General features: G+C 42.7%; 1 protein-coding gene across 4 annotated transcripts in view; it reads right to left on the reverse strand.

The window, feature by feature from the left end:
• The window catches only part of LOC117413764 (mitogen-activated protein kinase kinase kinase kinase 5-like), a 51383-nt gene that overhangs the window by 20043 nt on the left and 15791 nt on the right, over positions 1-15549 (reverse strand). For all 4 annotated transcript variants that reach the window (XM_058990556.1, XM_058990554.1, XM_058990557.1 and 1 more), the window contains 13 exons: positions 11159-11249; positions 9493-9557; positions 8886-8941; positions 8557-8604; positions 7061-7103; positions 6889-6961; positions 5304-5435; positions 4839-4901; positions 4619-4700; positions 4042-4158; positions 2900-2978; positions 921-979; positions 543-610 (listed from right to left, as the gene is read on the reverse strand). In XM_058990556.1, the coding sequence (XP_058846539.1) occupies positions 543-610; positions 921-979; positions 2900-2978; positions 4042-4158; positions 4619-4700; positions 4839-4901; positions 5304-5435; positions 6889-6961; positions 7061-7103; positions 8557-8604; positions 8886-8941; positions 9493-9557; positions 11159-11249 (976 nt within the window). The remainder of the gene's footprint in view (positions 1-542; positions 611-920; positions 980-2899; positions 2979-4041; positions 4159-4618; positions 4701-4838; positions 4902-5303; positions 5436-6888; positions 6962-7060; positions 7104-8556; positions 8605-8885; positions 8942-9492; positions 9558-11158; positions 11250-15549) is intronic.

The raw sequence follows: 15549 nt of genomic DNA on the forward strand, positions 1-15549 counted from the left end.
CACTGCCAGGTATCTCTGCCTAACCTGGGCTTTTAGTGGGGCACAGGCTTTTGCTAGGAGCTTCACAGTATTTATGGATGATGGACACATTTGTAACCCAGAGAGGTAACACACATCAGCTCATCCTTACAAGGTCATTGTGAGCCTTTTCCAACTAATGGTAAAATCCTCATTGTGTACTGGAACGCACAGTAATCTACAAGAAAACAATACCTGAATAAAACTCAAGGGTTAAAGTAATCAGCCGCTGCTATGCTACCCCAATTAAGCACCAAGACACGCCAAATGTCTGCTTCACCCCAGACATTTTCTAAGGGGGTTTTAGTATTTAGCAGTGTTCTTGTAAAGTGCTGAACCCCATGCACACACCAGTTAGAAGCAGAATGTGTCTCTGGAGGTACCCGATTGAAACGGCAGGGGGCGGGTGCTCACAGGCTGCCCTTCGGAGCCTCGAGTTCCCTTGCAGAAGGATCAGCCGTGCTGCTCACTCCAGGCTCAGAGCACCTAAACCAGACAGTCACTTATTATTGAGATTCTCTTACTTGCTGCTGACTCCTCCGTCTGAGAAAGGGCTCCACGGGGAAGAGAAGTCGTTGTCTTTGGTCACGTCCTGCAATTATAAGTTGGATAGGATTTAGTTTTTAAACTGAATTTTAAAAGGGAAGGTTGAACCAAAACTACAATATTAACAATAAATGGAGAACATTAACAGGGAACATGCAGGTGTTGTTTGACTTCCAGTGTTTCAAATAAATCCAGGCCAGGTGATTCTGAATACAATCCAGCACAAGAAAAGAGGAAGGATTATACAGTACAGGAGTCGAGGGATTTTTTGATATTTTTTTTAACTTTGAATGTATTATTTATTGACAGAGAATGTTTCTATATCTCTAGAGCACTTATATATAAGTCTACATTACCATCTCGGCATGAGCTTCAGTTTCTTTCCGTAGCGGAGGCTCAAACTGCACCTTGTCAACTGTTAAAGAACAGACACAAAATGATATTCGGAACAGTGTGCATTGCTGGCATAACACCCTCCAGGCACTAGAGGTCAGCACAGACCACAGGAGCCACTGCAGAGCTTCTCCTGTTCCAGTGTGAACTACATTTCCCGGTAATATTGGGGACGGACTGGAGTTTTGTAAACAAGGGTCTTGATTATAATATAGTGTGTTGGAACAATCAGATTTGTGTACTGTGATGTAATGGAGTTCCACGTACAGCAGGGGTGTCCAGTCACAGGGATAACAGGTTAAATTATATAATGAACGACTTCTGGGTCTGGATGGAGGTTTCATTGGTCCAATTAAACAATTTAGAACAGGGCTGGAACAAAGACCAGGAGTGGAGGGGCCAACTTTGGTCACCCCTGGGGTACAGTATAGTATTTCAAAACTTTTCCTAAAAACACATAGGCTGGACTGCTTCAGACGTGGAGCTCCTGAGTACAGCAAGCCACAGCGTCTTGAAAATGAGACACACCATTGAACTGAGACGTGAAAACCAGCAGCTCTTACCAGATAAACACTGACAGGTATCAAAGAGTATCTTGCAGACCCAATATTAGTTGATTGTAAATGTTTTTTGTCATGCTCTAGTCTAAAGCCTCTAAGTGTGTAACAGTGCAAGATACAGCAACGGTAGGAGACTAACTGCAAATCACAAGTTCTCAAAAACATGCCAAATAAGGAGAAATTCTCATGCCAGGCTTGTCAGTGCCAGCTGATATAATGGGTTAGACACACACTGTTAACTATTCATACAGAGAGCTCAAAACCTTCCCCACTGAAGCATATTTAAATACAGTATAAATCAGTCAATCACCTCCGTGGTATGGACAGATGAATGTGCAGGTATCGGAGTATAGTGCCTGGTTTTCAGAGCGTCACTGTTATTCTCTTCACTGTACGAGTCAGATGAATGTGCAGGTATCGGAGTATAGTGCCTGGTTTTCAGAGTGTCACTGTTATTCTCTTCACTGTACGAGTCAGATGAATGTGCAGGTATCGGAGTATAGTGCCTGGTTTTCAGAGCGTCACTGTTATTCTCTTCACTGTACGTGTTTGTATACTAGACCCTTCAGAATATGTCATGCAGGAAATATCTGATCACTAGAAACACTGGCAGGGAAATTGAATCATGTGAGCTGCGACTTCTGGGTGTTTTCCTATAAAAACAATCCTGTGTGACATCATGTGTTCAGAAATGTAATCTGTCTGGAACGGCTGGTCCCCTGATCAGTAACCCCTCCTCCAAGGACCGTGGCTATTTTCAGCAGTCTGCCTCACTCCTTTCTGGACCAGAGACTGTTACCCAGGACTAGGGAGATCTCTACACAGACACATGGTTAGAAACTCGCGCTAGACCTGCACCCAGTTTCAGAACTCCCCTCAATGAAGTTTATTATTGAAATGATCAGGAGCCAGGGGGTTTGAGCACAAAGTCTCCCAATAGCTGCATGAAGAACTCCTCCTAACAGTAAACCTAAGAAGTAAATCTAAGGATGCGTTCTTGCTGTGATAAGTGCAAATGAGAGTTCAGAGTAGCTTTAGCAGGGGCCTGACTGTTCAAATCCCAGTACCTGTTCATTTCAATAACTTAACTGTGAAACCTATTTCATTTGTTAAATGTCTAGTGTTTACAGAGAAGCAATAACCCTGAAATCAGTGACTGTCTGCTATACAGCATATCCACTGTCCTTCTCACAGCTAAACATTCAGCTGAGCGACAGCATGCAGTAAAGCAGGACAGTTGTGTTGGATTTAATAAGTGGCAGTGCAGTGTAGACATAGCGATGAATACATACTCATACAGTGTTGATATATATAGTGTGACCACTAAGAAGGGCACGCATGCAAGAAGCACAAGACATCCCGCTAACCCCCAGGACACTTACAGTTAATTTCAGAGCGCGTCCTTTCTGCTCTGGAGCTCTTGTTAGTGGAACGAATGGTGTGCCGAACAGCTGAGAGAGGCTAGAGAGAGATCAGAACAAACTGCTCAATCTGAGACACATGTATTCCACTCTGAACAAAACAGGCAAAAAGGCTAGCCAAAAACACACTGATGAAAATGTTTTAAATCCTTTCAATAATCTACTTGATGGTTAACTCTTGCTGTAGAGTTCAGTGATGGACACTGCTGGTTTGACTTGTAAAAAAAAATCAGCTACAAGAGATATCTAGATTACCCAACTACTGTAATTGGAACCACGGGAAGCTGGATAATGAAATAGAAAATCAAATTGCAGAGGTGGATCCTCATAGCAATGAACTAAAGAATGGCGTGTTAATGTTGTTCTTGTTGGGAACCTCAGTTGAATACAGACCAATGACCCAGTGCACCACTGAGACCCTTAAGGGGTCCATTAAACCCCTCTGGCTCATCTCCTTTAGAAGAAAGGACATGCTGAAATATCATCTGATGAACCACTTGGGAACCTTGCAACACAACTTCTTTTCTGACAGCTATATGTGAACATTCACAGGCATTGCAAACTGATTAATGAGACTGCTAAACAGAAGACTGCCAGTTTAATAAAACTACATGGATGTTTGAAGTTTACATTTGTTGTGACCAATTTGCTCCCTAGTTAAATACATCCCTGTCTATCTAGTACAGGTTTAATTGGGTCTTCTCGTTTTCATGAGCACTGCAGCCACAGACAGCGTGGGAGCAAGCTGCACAAAGACTGCCATTCAGTCGCCGGTGCCATCACTTTCTAATCCCTGCCAAGGAGATCTGACACCAGGCACGGCAAGTAACCGAGTCAGGCAGGCCTCCAACAATAAACAAGGAGGCCGGGAGGTCAAGAGATATTAATGGTGTTTATACCGTCAACCCAGCAATGTCCTACAAAGGAATAAACATTAGCAGAACTGCATCACAGCTGCAACGCGACGCGTGCCAATTGGCCAAAATCAAAATGAGGTGCATTACTGCAAATACGTTTTCAGTTCCATAAATAAAATCGAGAATGGGTAATACATTGTGATCGTGGATTACTGTTTCGTTCGCAAACACAAACTCTTGCCTTACCTCCAGGTCGTCATCATCCACCTCGCTGTAATGGGGAGGGTGGTCTGGGTTGTTCATTTTGTCCAGCAGCTCCACAGCCAGCCTGCGACTGAGCCCAGTCTGTCCGACAAACATGTGCTAGAGAGGGGGCAGGATCAGAAGGGAGACACGTCAGCCCATTCTCATTACAGGACCCCGTCCCCATGTAGGCATCTATTCCAACACACACAGGTGGGCAACGCTGGAGGGCTATTCTGCACCAGGTTTAACATGTACAATGACATTAGAAACTGCTACATCCTGCATGAAGGTTTAAACAGTTAAGAACAAGGTTGGAACTCCTCTCTTCTAGAACATGGCTCTTCACTGGATACAGTATGAACCTGGCTGCTGCACTTGACTTCCTTTAACTCAAGCACTACTAAGCAAATTCATGTAATCTGTGAAATGTCTTGAGTTTATGGTTCCGGTTAGATGACCAAAATGCACTGTAACTTTGGGAAATCGAAGTCACTGTCCGCACCACGCTGGAGTCTGTGTGTATTGTTAGTATCAATAGCTATTAATAAATGTCAAACCAGGACTGGGAGATCTTTACCGAGAGCAGCTTCTCAGCAGTGGGCCTTTTCTTTGGATTTTTTGTCAGTGATACTTTCACAAAATTATGGAATGTGTTTGACCTGCAACAGAAAATGCAAATAATATATAATGAAGACATTTATACACATATAACATACACAATACAAGTTCAGTAGAAACTGATTATTTTACTTTGAGAAATCAACAGCTAATTTTGGAGTAAAGAAAGTTGTGCTTACCATTTAGTTTTGTCCTTTAGCTTGGGTGGCTGAAAGCTGTTTTTTGACATTAGAAATAAGGCTCTGAAAAGGAAGAAGCACGATATTAATGAGATGTTAATGAGATATTTACTATGACAGTGATTTTAATTATGCTACAGTACACATTTCTGCATGGACTATATGATCTCTATTACAGAGTCACAGTCCTTTAGTTTCATGAATCCATCACTGTGATGGCCAACTTGAAAAAGCACAGATACATATATGACATATTTACTGGCACGCTAATTCTTCATGGATATTGCCACAACGCGGTTTCATACCAGACATGGTACAAAGAGGTATCAAAAGGTGAAAGTTCAGAACAGCACATTGTTTAAGTGAAGCACTCAAGGTCTCCTGCCATGATCTATGCTGAGTGTTGACTGCATGTTATGTAGGTGTGATGCAGACAGGCTGCCCAGCCTTGCTGAAGCAGTGTACCTCATGGGGTGCAGGTCGAACATGGGCGGCTGCAGCTCTGCCAGCTCGATGGAGGTGATGCCCACGGCCCAGATATCACACAGCTGGTTGTAACCGCCATTCTTCTCCACTGCAGCCACCTCAGGAGCCATCCTTTGGGAAGCAAAACATTCAGTATATAATCAATCAGTCTAGAAGACACATAAAAATGTTACAAAGGGTGTGCCAGTCCTTATAAAAGACACAGCTCATACTGTAAGGCTTCTGTTTACTCAAGCCTGTTTGGCAGTTATGGATGAACACAACACCCCATTATGTATTTCAAGGATGTCACTTGAAACGGGGTTATCTGGTTTCCAATCAATCTGCTTCTCTCTAGTCTCACAGCTGGGGCATGGCCAGGGCAATGGAGGCCAGGTTACCTGCTCCAAAGATCACAATGCATTATTAAAATGTTATCCCATATTTTACTGTGTCAGAACTGGATAAGATGAAACCATTCTAAGACCTTTCTAAACAGTCACACATCAGAAAACATTTGCAAACAGTCGTAAGGAAAACAGTCTTTAAATAAAGAAGCTTTGTTAATGGAGTTCACAGTCCAGCCTGATCTTCGGGAGAGCTCTGCAGCTTTTACTAGCTCATGAATACATTCATTCTGCCTGCCACATGCTCCGATCACACTACAGAAATGAGTTTATACAGTGTGGCTTTTCATCCCCCATGGAGTTTACAAAAAGACAGAAAAGCACACTCTCATTGTGTGCATGGTGCATCACTACTGATGGTTGTGAGAAGATTCTTCCTTATAATGAATCAGCCACCCGCTTCCCCCACCCACCTTACTGGAAATGTGATGCAACACTACTGGGCTGCACTGAGGGCCATTACACATATTTACACACTGGAGAAAGAATACAGAGGACAGCAGCTCTCCTTCTTATCGGCCGAGTCTGGATGCAGTTCTGCTATCTGGAGAACTGAACTGCAACACACACAAGCTGAGGTCTATAAATAACTTGTTATTTAAACACTGACTTCACGCATGTCAGTGTAGGAAACTGATCTAGCGCCATGCAGAGGTGACATCAGGCTCTCTTTATACCTGCAGGTCTGAACAGCCAAGGACTCACTGTTATTCCCCCCCTGCCATCTCAACCAGCGATGCATCCAACACCCCTTTAATCCACTCAGACCCACCATACAGGGATTACATTAACCACACAAAACAAGAAAAGCTGGAGCGCCGTGCAACCACACGAGTCAGCCAAGAGAGAGTCTCTGTTCATACTAAGAGAGTAAGAGAGCAACGGCAGTGCAACAGAACAGTGCAATTCTATTGAGGGTTTTGAGCTCAATATGAGGACACTTGTAAAGTTTATACAGTGATAAGGCTTCAGTACCTATTGTAATAGAGTATACATATTACAGGACTTCCACAAATACAGAAGTACCTGCCATATCGGACTGTATTGGTTCCAGGAGTCCATCGGATATGTGAAAATATGGGACCTGAGGGAGTGGTTACACTACATTGTAGTTGCTTTATTAACATCAGGGATTATAAATTAACAATGTCAGCTACAAAAAACAGAGAGATTGTTACCAGTACGGAGTCCCGATAAAGGACTTCCTCTTTGCGATGGTCGCTGTTATTTTGGCTGCAACTCCGAAATCAGCTGGAACAGAAAGAACCTCGTTAGCGGTAGAACGGACACTTCACATCAACACAGACCATTGAGAATGAAATGCTGAACAGTTTCAGCTCAGGACCTCACCTAACTTCACATCCCCATTGTCAGAGAGCAGTATATTAGCACCCTGTATGAGGACAGAAAGAAAAACACATGGGTCAGTAGCTATACCAGGGCACAAAGAAACAAAAACACATGGGTCAACAGCTATACCAGGGCACAAAGAAACAAAAACACATGGGTCAACAGCTATACCAGGGCACAAAGAAACAAAAACACATGGGTCAATAACTATACCAGGGCACAAAGAAACAAAAACACATGGGTCAATAGCTATACCAGGGCACAAAGAAACAAAAACACATGGGTCAATAGCTATACCAGGGCACAAAGAAACAAAAACACATGGGTCAACAGCTATACCAGGGCACAAAGAAACAAAAACACATGGGTCAATAACTATACCAGGGCACAAAGATTAAAAGTGGATTGGCTTTGCAGCATAAGTTGCAGCTAGACTACAATACAGTAAAAATGGTAGCAAGAATCCAGTAGCAACAAGGATGGAAATAAGACTCCTATTGCATAGCAGTTTCACCCATTCCAGGTTTTATTAATAGCTTGATTAGCCAGAGTGCAGAGGTAACAAGCCCAGGTGTGTCGTATTGTTGTTGATGTAAAGAACAAAGTCCTATATGATGAATGTAGCCTAGTATTACAAAGATAGCTCTCCCCATTTTAAAATGGGTCATTAGTTTAGACAACACACTGGCAGAAGGAATGAATGTGTGACAGTGCTGAATGAGAATTCTGAATACATGGTGGTTGCATCCTGCAGTGGAGGGCAGTAGCAAACAGGATACAGGCAAGCCTCTGTGTGCAGATAGGACTCAGCGGAGCCCAGGGTGATCTGTCAAGCACTGACAGACCCTGCGAGACCACGATAAGGCCCACTGATGTCTGCTGCAGAAGGCTTTTGTTTTCTGCCTAACCATTGCTCCGAATTCAGCTGTCTTTACCAGCACAGCACATCAGAATCTGAGGTCATGACGTAATTTGTAATTTCCTGTGGTTTTTTCACCATGCCTTAACATTTTCGATTCAGAGACATTAATTCTACTTGCGCTCCTTAATAACTCATAAGTATGGATGAGAGACTCGCACGCACGCACGCACACACGCACACAACTTGAACACAAAACTGAAACTTTATTATAGATAAAATAAACTTGAATGGGTCAGGGATGGAAATCTTCTTGCGTAGAAGTTTCAACCATTCCAGTTTTTAATACATGCTTGATTAGCCACAGTGTATAGGTTAGGTATCAAGCTCAGGTGTGTTATAGTAAAACCAGGAACGGATTAAACTGCGAAGCAATGGGAGTCATTTCCATTCCTGATGGGTAGAAATTACACTTTATTTAACCATGAAAAATATTACACATAGTTTAAAACTAAAATGATGAGCACATTTCTTTTAAATTTGATTTCTGCAACACTGTATGTGTGCTCAGCACACTTCCTTCGTCCCGGACAAACACCTGAATACATATCACATGATCCGCTGCATAGGGAATTACCTTAATGTCTCGATGCATTTTGCCCTTGCTATGTAGATACTGAAGGCCCTGAAAACATTAAAAAAAAATCTTACCAGACAATAGTATTTATTTTAAAGCAGAATGATATGCAAGTTAATAAAAAGTTTTGCTAAATATTCAAACATTTAAGTAGATGTTTTATTAGAATATAAAAAGTTTTGAAAAACTTAAAATTGACACTGTTTAAATTAAACCTGTTTCAGTTTAATTAAAATTGGTGTGAAATTGGTCTGACCATCTGACTAAACCACAGTTCTTGTGACCCATCTAAACCAGACACCTGATAAATATTCTGGAGAGGATATTACCTGCAGGGTTTCTCTGCTGACATAGGCGATCTGCAGTTCAGAAAGAGGTCCAGTCACTAGAAAAGCAAACAAAACAAAAAAAAGACAGAAATAAATGGCATTGAACTCACATTTATAATGTGCCTTTCATCCACACAGGACCTCAAAGCACTTCACACACACACTGACACACACTGACATGCGCACACACACACACACACGCACACACACTGACATGCGCACACACACACACACACACACTGACACACGCACACACACACACACACTGACACCCATACACACGGTTTGAATCACACAGCCTTGATGCACCTGCACACCTCACAAACAGCTTCTAGCTTTAGATTTGCCTGATCAATACTGGGAGTTTTTCTTTCAGGAATGTGAAAGCAGGATGAAAGCAGCAAATCTCACTTCAGGTTCGGATGAAAAGAGGGAAGCAGCCGCACCACGCCACCTGATCAGTTTAATCAACGTGCAAGGAAAGAAAGCTGGAGCAGTGTGGAACCCGCTCGGGATGTATGGAGTACCACTGTATCTGATGAGGGATTTCTACAAGCCTCTACCTCTATTTGAATATGCAGAGAGGGGAGCGGGGTGGCTACATTACCCTGGTAGATATCCTGCAGTGATCCTCCTCCACAGTACTCCATGCAGATCCACAGCTTCTCCCGGCTGTTTGGAGAAAGCACAGAGGAGACATGAAACCAGCTGTTACTGTCACATGCTGTACACACCCCCCGAGCCGCTAGCGATCTGCCATAATAACAGATACCTGACTGAAGTTACAATGCCCCAGGTGTTTCACTCGCTAGAACTGAACGGTGCTCATGACTCACTGCTTCAGAGTCAGGACATGACACAAACTTTTACTGTGGGCTAAACCGTCAAAGCAAACAGGGGGTTGCAAAGACTGTTTCCAGAAATGATGGCGACATTCACACATGGGGTTTCCACTTCTTGCCAAGCAAGTCCTAATAAATCCAGTCAAAATGAATGCAACGCTGTTTGGGATCTGTTCAGTGTTTGCTGTTTGAGTTCTACAGTATAAAGCCTCAGGTAATTATCATCTACAATAACATACCAGTGAATGACCTCAAGCCCAGGCGTTACAAGTATCTGCTGTATTCAACAGAACCTTGATACAGAACAGTACAATACTGGACCATCAGGCATTGGTCGATTATTTTTTAAGGTTGCTACAAAACAGTCCAGATCTGACCACTCCAGGATGTGCCAATATGAGTCGTACAGACCAACATATAACCCTTGTAATGAACCTGTTCAATTCAATTCTTACACACACACACACATTCTATAGCGGATACTGCATGTTCAGTCACGTGCTGTACAGTTTTTATCCACCGCAGGATGTCGTCCCAGTAAATCAGGAGCCCTGACAGGGGAGTGGTTTATCTCAGGACATACTCCTAAGGGAATAAAAACCGTACCTCACCAACGATCATTCAGTATTCTGTTGATACCACAAGTACATATTTAAAATAAAATAGTAGCAATACAATGTGTACATTTTGTATATTAAATCAATGAATTCAGGGGTTATTTTACCTGGCGGATCTGTACTTTCATTGTCAAAAGGCTATGAGCCAGTTTAATTGAAGAATCAATATTAAAATCAAAACTACAACAGGGCTAAAGGTGCCACCATCAATTCAAAAATCTTCCTAAAAATACTTCCACTTGAAGTACAGAATAGCTAGTCAAATAAGAGCTATATTTTTATATTGGTCTGCTTCAATTTGTATTGTCAAATCATTAAAATACCTTTACGATAAAATAGTTCATACACACAGCCACCTGACCAGTCTGTACAAATGAAAGGCAGAGTGAGCCCCAGTGGATGAGGTGTGCAAATCCCAGTTTACTCTCTCCATGAAGTGCTGTGATCCAGTGCTGGCAGTCCTGTATGTGAGCTATAAATCAAATTAACCCATCCAATATCAGTAACAATCAGATGTCTTTTCTTTCACTCTGCTGCAATCATCCCACCTGATGTAGCCTGTATTTCTGCACAGCCAGTGACGCAAGGGGAATGCAGCGCAAACAAAGCAAACACCTGGCATCAGGTGTGACCCTTTAGTGCCCGTCGCTGTACACAAGGTATTACCAATACATAATGGATACCTTTCTGTTCACAATGGTGCCAAATGCATCTCCCTTTGCACTCACTAGAGGGCAGGACTCAAGTCTCAAGGCTCGCTCTAGTCTAGTAAGCTTCGCACAAGGTGACTTTGAGTTTCTGGCTAGGACCTTACCAGAGGTAGCTGCCAAAGTAGGCGACAATGTTGCTGTGTTTGCATTCCTTCACCATGAAGATCTCCTGCTGGATGATGGAGAAGTCATCTCCTGGAAATGAGAATGGAGATAGCTTTAGATATACAGTCTCATACAGCACCTGTATTTTACACTTCACTCAGGGATGGAAATAAGGTTCCCAATGCTAAAGGTATGGTCTATTCCAGGGTTTGGCAGGAGCTTCATTTGTAGGTGTGTCTGGTGGAATGGATCCAACCGCAATGCAAGAGGAGTATTATTTCAATCCCGGGCATCTATAAGTAGTCGCTCTGTATTTCAAGCTGGCTTTACTTCAGAAACAGCAGGCAAAAAGTGTTGCCCCTTGATACAGAGTCAGAAGCCAACACACACATCCCTGTTCTCAATCAAGTTGCATGTAAAATATGAAATGTTGACTTTAGAAATGGCTAACAATTTAGGCAACTTAGTAACTGGCGCAAAGAACAAAAACACAAAAAACAAAAAACAAAGCTGAATGCGCTTTAAGTAACAATCAATGCAGGATTACAAAACAGCAGGAGTCTGGTTTCCTCGCGAGTAAATATTGCAGCTTTGCAATGCAGATACACACCCACTAACAGTAACCGAGCTTGGGGATTGGAGTGAGCATGTTTAATAAAACAGGAATGCATCTACAGTAAACAGAACCGATGCCAATATCTCATTTGCAGTAAATGATATTGTAGCCTCTTCAGTATGTATTACGATATTAATATTCGTTACATTTACATTTGGCCCGTTTCTCTAGAAACTTCCCAAAGATGTAAATAAATCTCTCTTTGTGGTCGGATTTCTCTTTAGTTCAGTATTTTTACTGTACCACTGTTTTTCATCAACACTGTACTCTGGTGGTTTTTCTCATAAAAGTCAGGTTGATGATGTCACCACAACACCCTGCACTGATCGTGATAAACAAGCTCTTAGCAGAGATCCTGCTCCTCCAAACCCACTGTCCTCATGCCTTCCCCATGAGCGGTTCCAAACACACCATGAAAAACAGACTGAGGAATGTGCATGTGGAGAACATACAATACACTACTGCATCAAAGGAACGGAGGCCTTTCGACCACACCCCCCTGGGCTGTTTCAGCAACCCGCTGATTATAATGCGACAAAACAAGTTTGGACAAACAAAATGTCACAAAGGATCCCATTGACAGCTCAGCAACAGAAACCTGACTGATCCAGCTGAAGCCAAACGCAGAGGGCCGAAGTTGCATTTTACAGACCTGTATTTAATCACCTAATTCAACAAATCTGGAATAGCAGCATCCAAATAATGAGGAACTGATTGTACAGCAGAATAGCATACTGTCAGTGCTGCCCACAGTGAGGGGACAACCGGGATTTCTTTTTACAGCCGAGAGGAAAAGTTAATGCTGGCGTTCCTACCACACGGAAAGTTATTAAACCCCTCGCATTCCAAGAACGTGCAGTTGCTGTGCGCAATCTTTTACTTACAAGCAATAACAGCAATGACATGAAAATAATCTCGACCCGGGGTGAGGGGGCTAACTTAAAAACTTGTCCTGGGCCCAAAAACGTGTGAGGGCAGCACTGTATCCTGTAGTACAGGGAGCCTCACTGGAGCTGCTGCTCCATGCTACAGCTCCCCTTTCCTCTTACTGTGCCAGGCAGTTCATACAGCGCAGTACAAAGAAGCCACAGTAAGACTGGAGCTGCCTGACAAGGAAGCCTTCTCCTGAAGCCAGGCTGGTGCTGTGCAGCTGTGGATAACGGATCTACACAGGAGAGAGGCTGTTATAGATGCAGAAAGGGGGTTGGGGGTGGAAGGTTCAATTCTGGAGCAACAGTAACATTTATATCTACCACAGAGCAGGGTACAAAACAGCATAAACCTGCACACTGCGCTTCGCACGCCAAAAATGTTCAGCATCTGCTACCAATTGAGCAGCAAGCTTCTGCACTGGAACCTATTAGTTTAAGATCCAAACACAGATTTTTTTCTCCCTGCTGCTTACTCCCAGCGCTGGAATTTCAGTGCGTTCTTAAAGAGCCCACAGCGCTATATGCTTGACTCTCTGAATGGTATTGCAAACCTATGAAGGTTTTCCAATAGCATACTCTACAGTTATATTAGCAGTGTCCCAGCTGGCCCACATTAACCAGTAACAATACCATGCCTTCAGCAGCTACAGTACCACTGGTAACGTTGCAGGTAGCTGTTTGGTAGCAGTTGTGGTTTTCATAGGAAATACACAAACTAAAGAATATTTGTGGACTATAAAAATCCCAATGGATCTAAATACAGTTGATTTCTATCACTATAATGAAAAGAAGTCAGCGATACAGTAAGCCTACAAGTTTTAGGATCTAATGCAAAAATGAGTGAATAGCTGGTCTAAAAAAAAAAAAAAAAAAAATTAAGTGGTACAGGAATTGAAAAATAAATACAAAAGAGTTGTACATTTAGGCTTGACTACTTTCTCAAAGACCAGGTAGCTACAGTATATGTGACGCGGGGGTGTGTGTGTGGGGGGGGGGTGGGGGTGGGGTTGGCAGCACTGTGCGGAATGCAGAGCTGTGCAGCGTATTCACTTTTTACAGGGCTAGAGTTCGCGGGGGGGTGTAGTTGACACGCTGGTCAGTTGCCTGGATCTCAGATGAGACAAGTTTCTACAATGCTTCCATTTGTAATGATAAAAAGGATATGAATATTTCTGTCATGTACCAAAAAGAACACAGCCTGTATGACCTGGTGACTGATTCAGTGGCGATCAGTCCCAGTCAGCATCAAATATACTGTAATAGTGACACAGCAGCCCTGGCTTACACTGAGAACTGTTACTGCTCTTCAGATAGCTTGGACAGTATGTGGGAGGCACGTCAACAACATTGCTGAGCTTAGACAGAAATTACCAGAATGTCAAGCATTAAAAAAAGAGAACTTCCCACCCACTTTGACTTTATACAAAAAAGAAAAGAAAGAAAAAAATAAGAGACCTGAAACTTGTCTTTGCTCCGTCATTTTTAAATGCTTAACTATTAACAGAAAACATTATAATGAACTCATGATTCAGTGAAGTGTTCAAATGATCACGTCAGCTTGTGTTGTAAAGTTCTTTCCAAGTTATCAGAGAAAACAAGGGCCCCATTAAAACAAATCCATTGAAATGTTTTCTATTATTATACATTAGACAGTGGAAGAGAAGACAGAACATGCTTCCCCTGTATTTGTATAATTAAGCCCTGTAAACACCAGGCATGCAGCATTACCTTATAATTCTTATGAGGGGTATGAAGTGAAATCCCAACAAATGCAAATACATTCTGCTTCCATGCAAAGCAATGGCCACTACTTTTCAAGCAGTCCCTCCCTATAGCCGATACTACTAAGTGCACACAAGCTGAGTGCTGCAGGGCAGGCTTGCAGGCAGGTGAAGAGCCCCAGTGCTGATTCTCACAGTCATTCCATTACTGCAGTAACTCCCCCGAGACCACTTGGATACAGGGATCACATTTCCTAGCCTCAGGTAAGATCATGTCTATACAGGTGGACAAGCACCACCATGGAAGCTATTTGCATGTTGGGTATTATTAAAATGAAATGCTTGCTTGTTTATGAAATGCTTTTTCATGCATTTTACTTCCTGTCATTCTAACACAGTAGGTCTTTATTCTTGATACAGTATTCACAAGGAAGGGGGCGTCACAGAAATTGCATAGCAGTTCGATTCATTCCAGGTTTTACAGTGTGTGTGTGTGTGTGTGTGTGTGTGTGTGTGTGTGTGTGTGTGTGTGTGTGTGTGTGTGTGTGTGTGTGTGTGTGTGTGTGTGAAGGGGAAGATCCTATCATTGTAAACAGACTGAACCATGTCGTTTTCTTCATCCACAGCATGGAAATTCCAGGCAGTGCTCCCTTCCATGCACTGCAGTGCACTCAGGATGACACAATGCTCCAGAAAGCTATCAACCATCACCCACTGCAAATCTCAACAGAGCTGCTTCAAAGAGTGTGAGGCAGTGTGTGCTTTTACAGCAGAAGCAGGAAAGCAGGGAGCAGCAGGTCTGTCCTGAATCCGTCTCCACTCACCTTCCAAGCAGTGACCTCTGGTCCTGGTTTCTGTGTTAAGGCTGAAAATAGTGACTGACTGGAGTTGACTTTGTTGATCCCTTTTAGGATTTTAAAAACGTTGATCTCCCCTAATCCTTTTACTTTCAACACTACAGTAAATACTCCAAGTTCAATTCCCTCAACCTCTCCTCGTGACTCATTTTGCCAGGTAGTAGAAGGACTATTGCATAGCACCCATTCCAGATTTTAATATGAACTTGATGAGTCACTGTGTGTAGGTAACAAGCTCAGATGTGTCTTATTGTACTCATAGTA

The sequence above is a fragment of the Acipenser ruthenus genome, chromosome 18 (assembly GCF_902713425.1).
Source record: "Acipenser ruthenus chromosome 18, fAciRut3.2 maternal haplotype, whole genome shotgun sequence".
Taxonomy (NCBI): Eukaryota; Metazoa; Chordata; class Actinopteri; order Acipenseriformes; family Acipenseridae; genus Acipenser; species Acipenser ruthenus.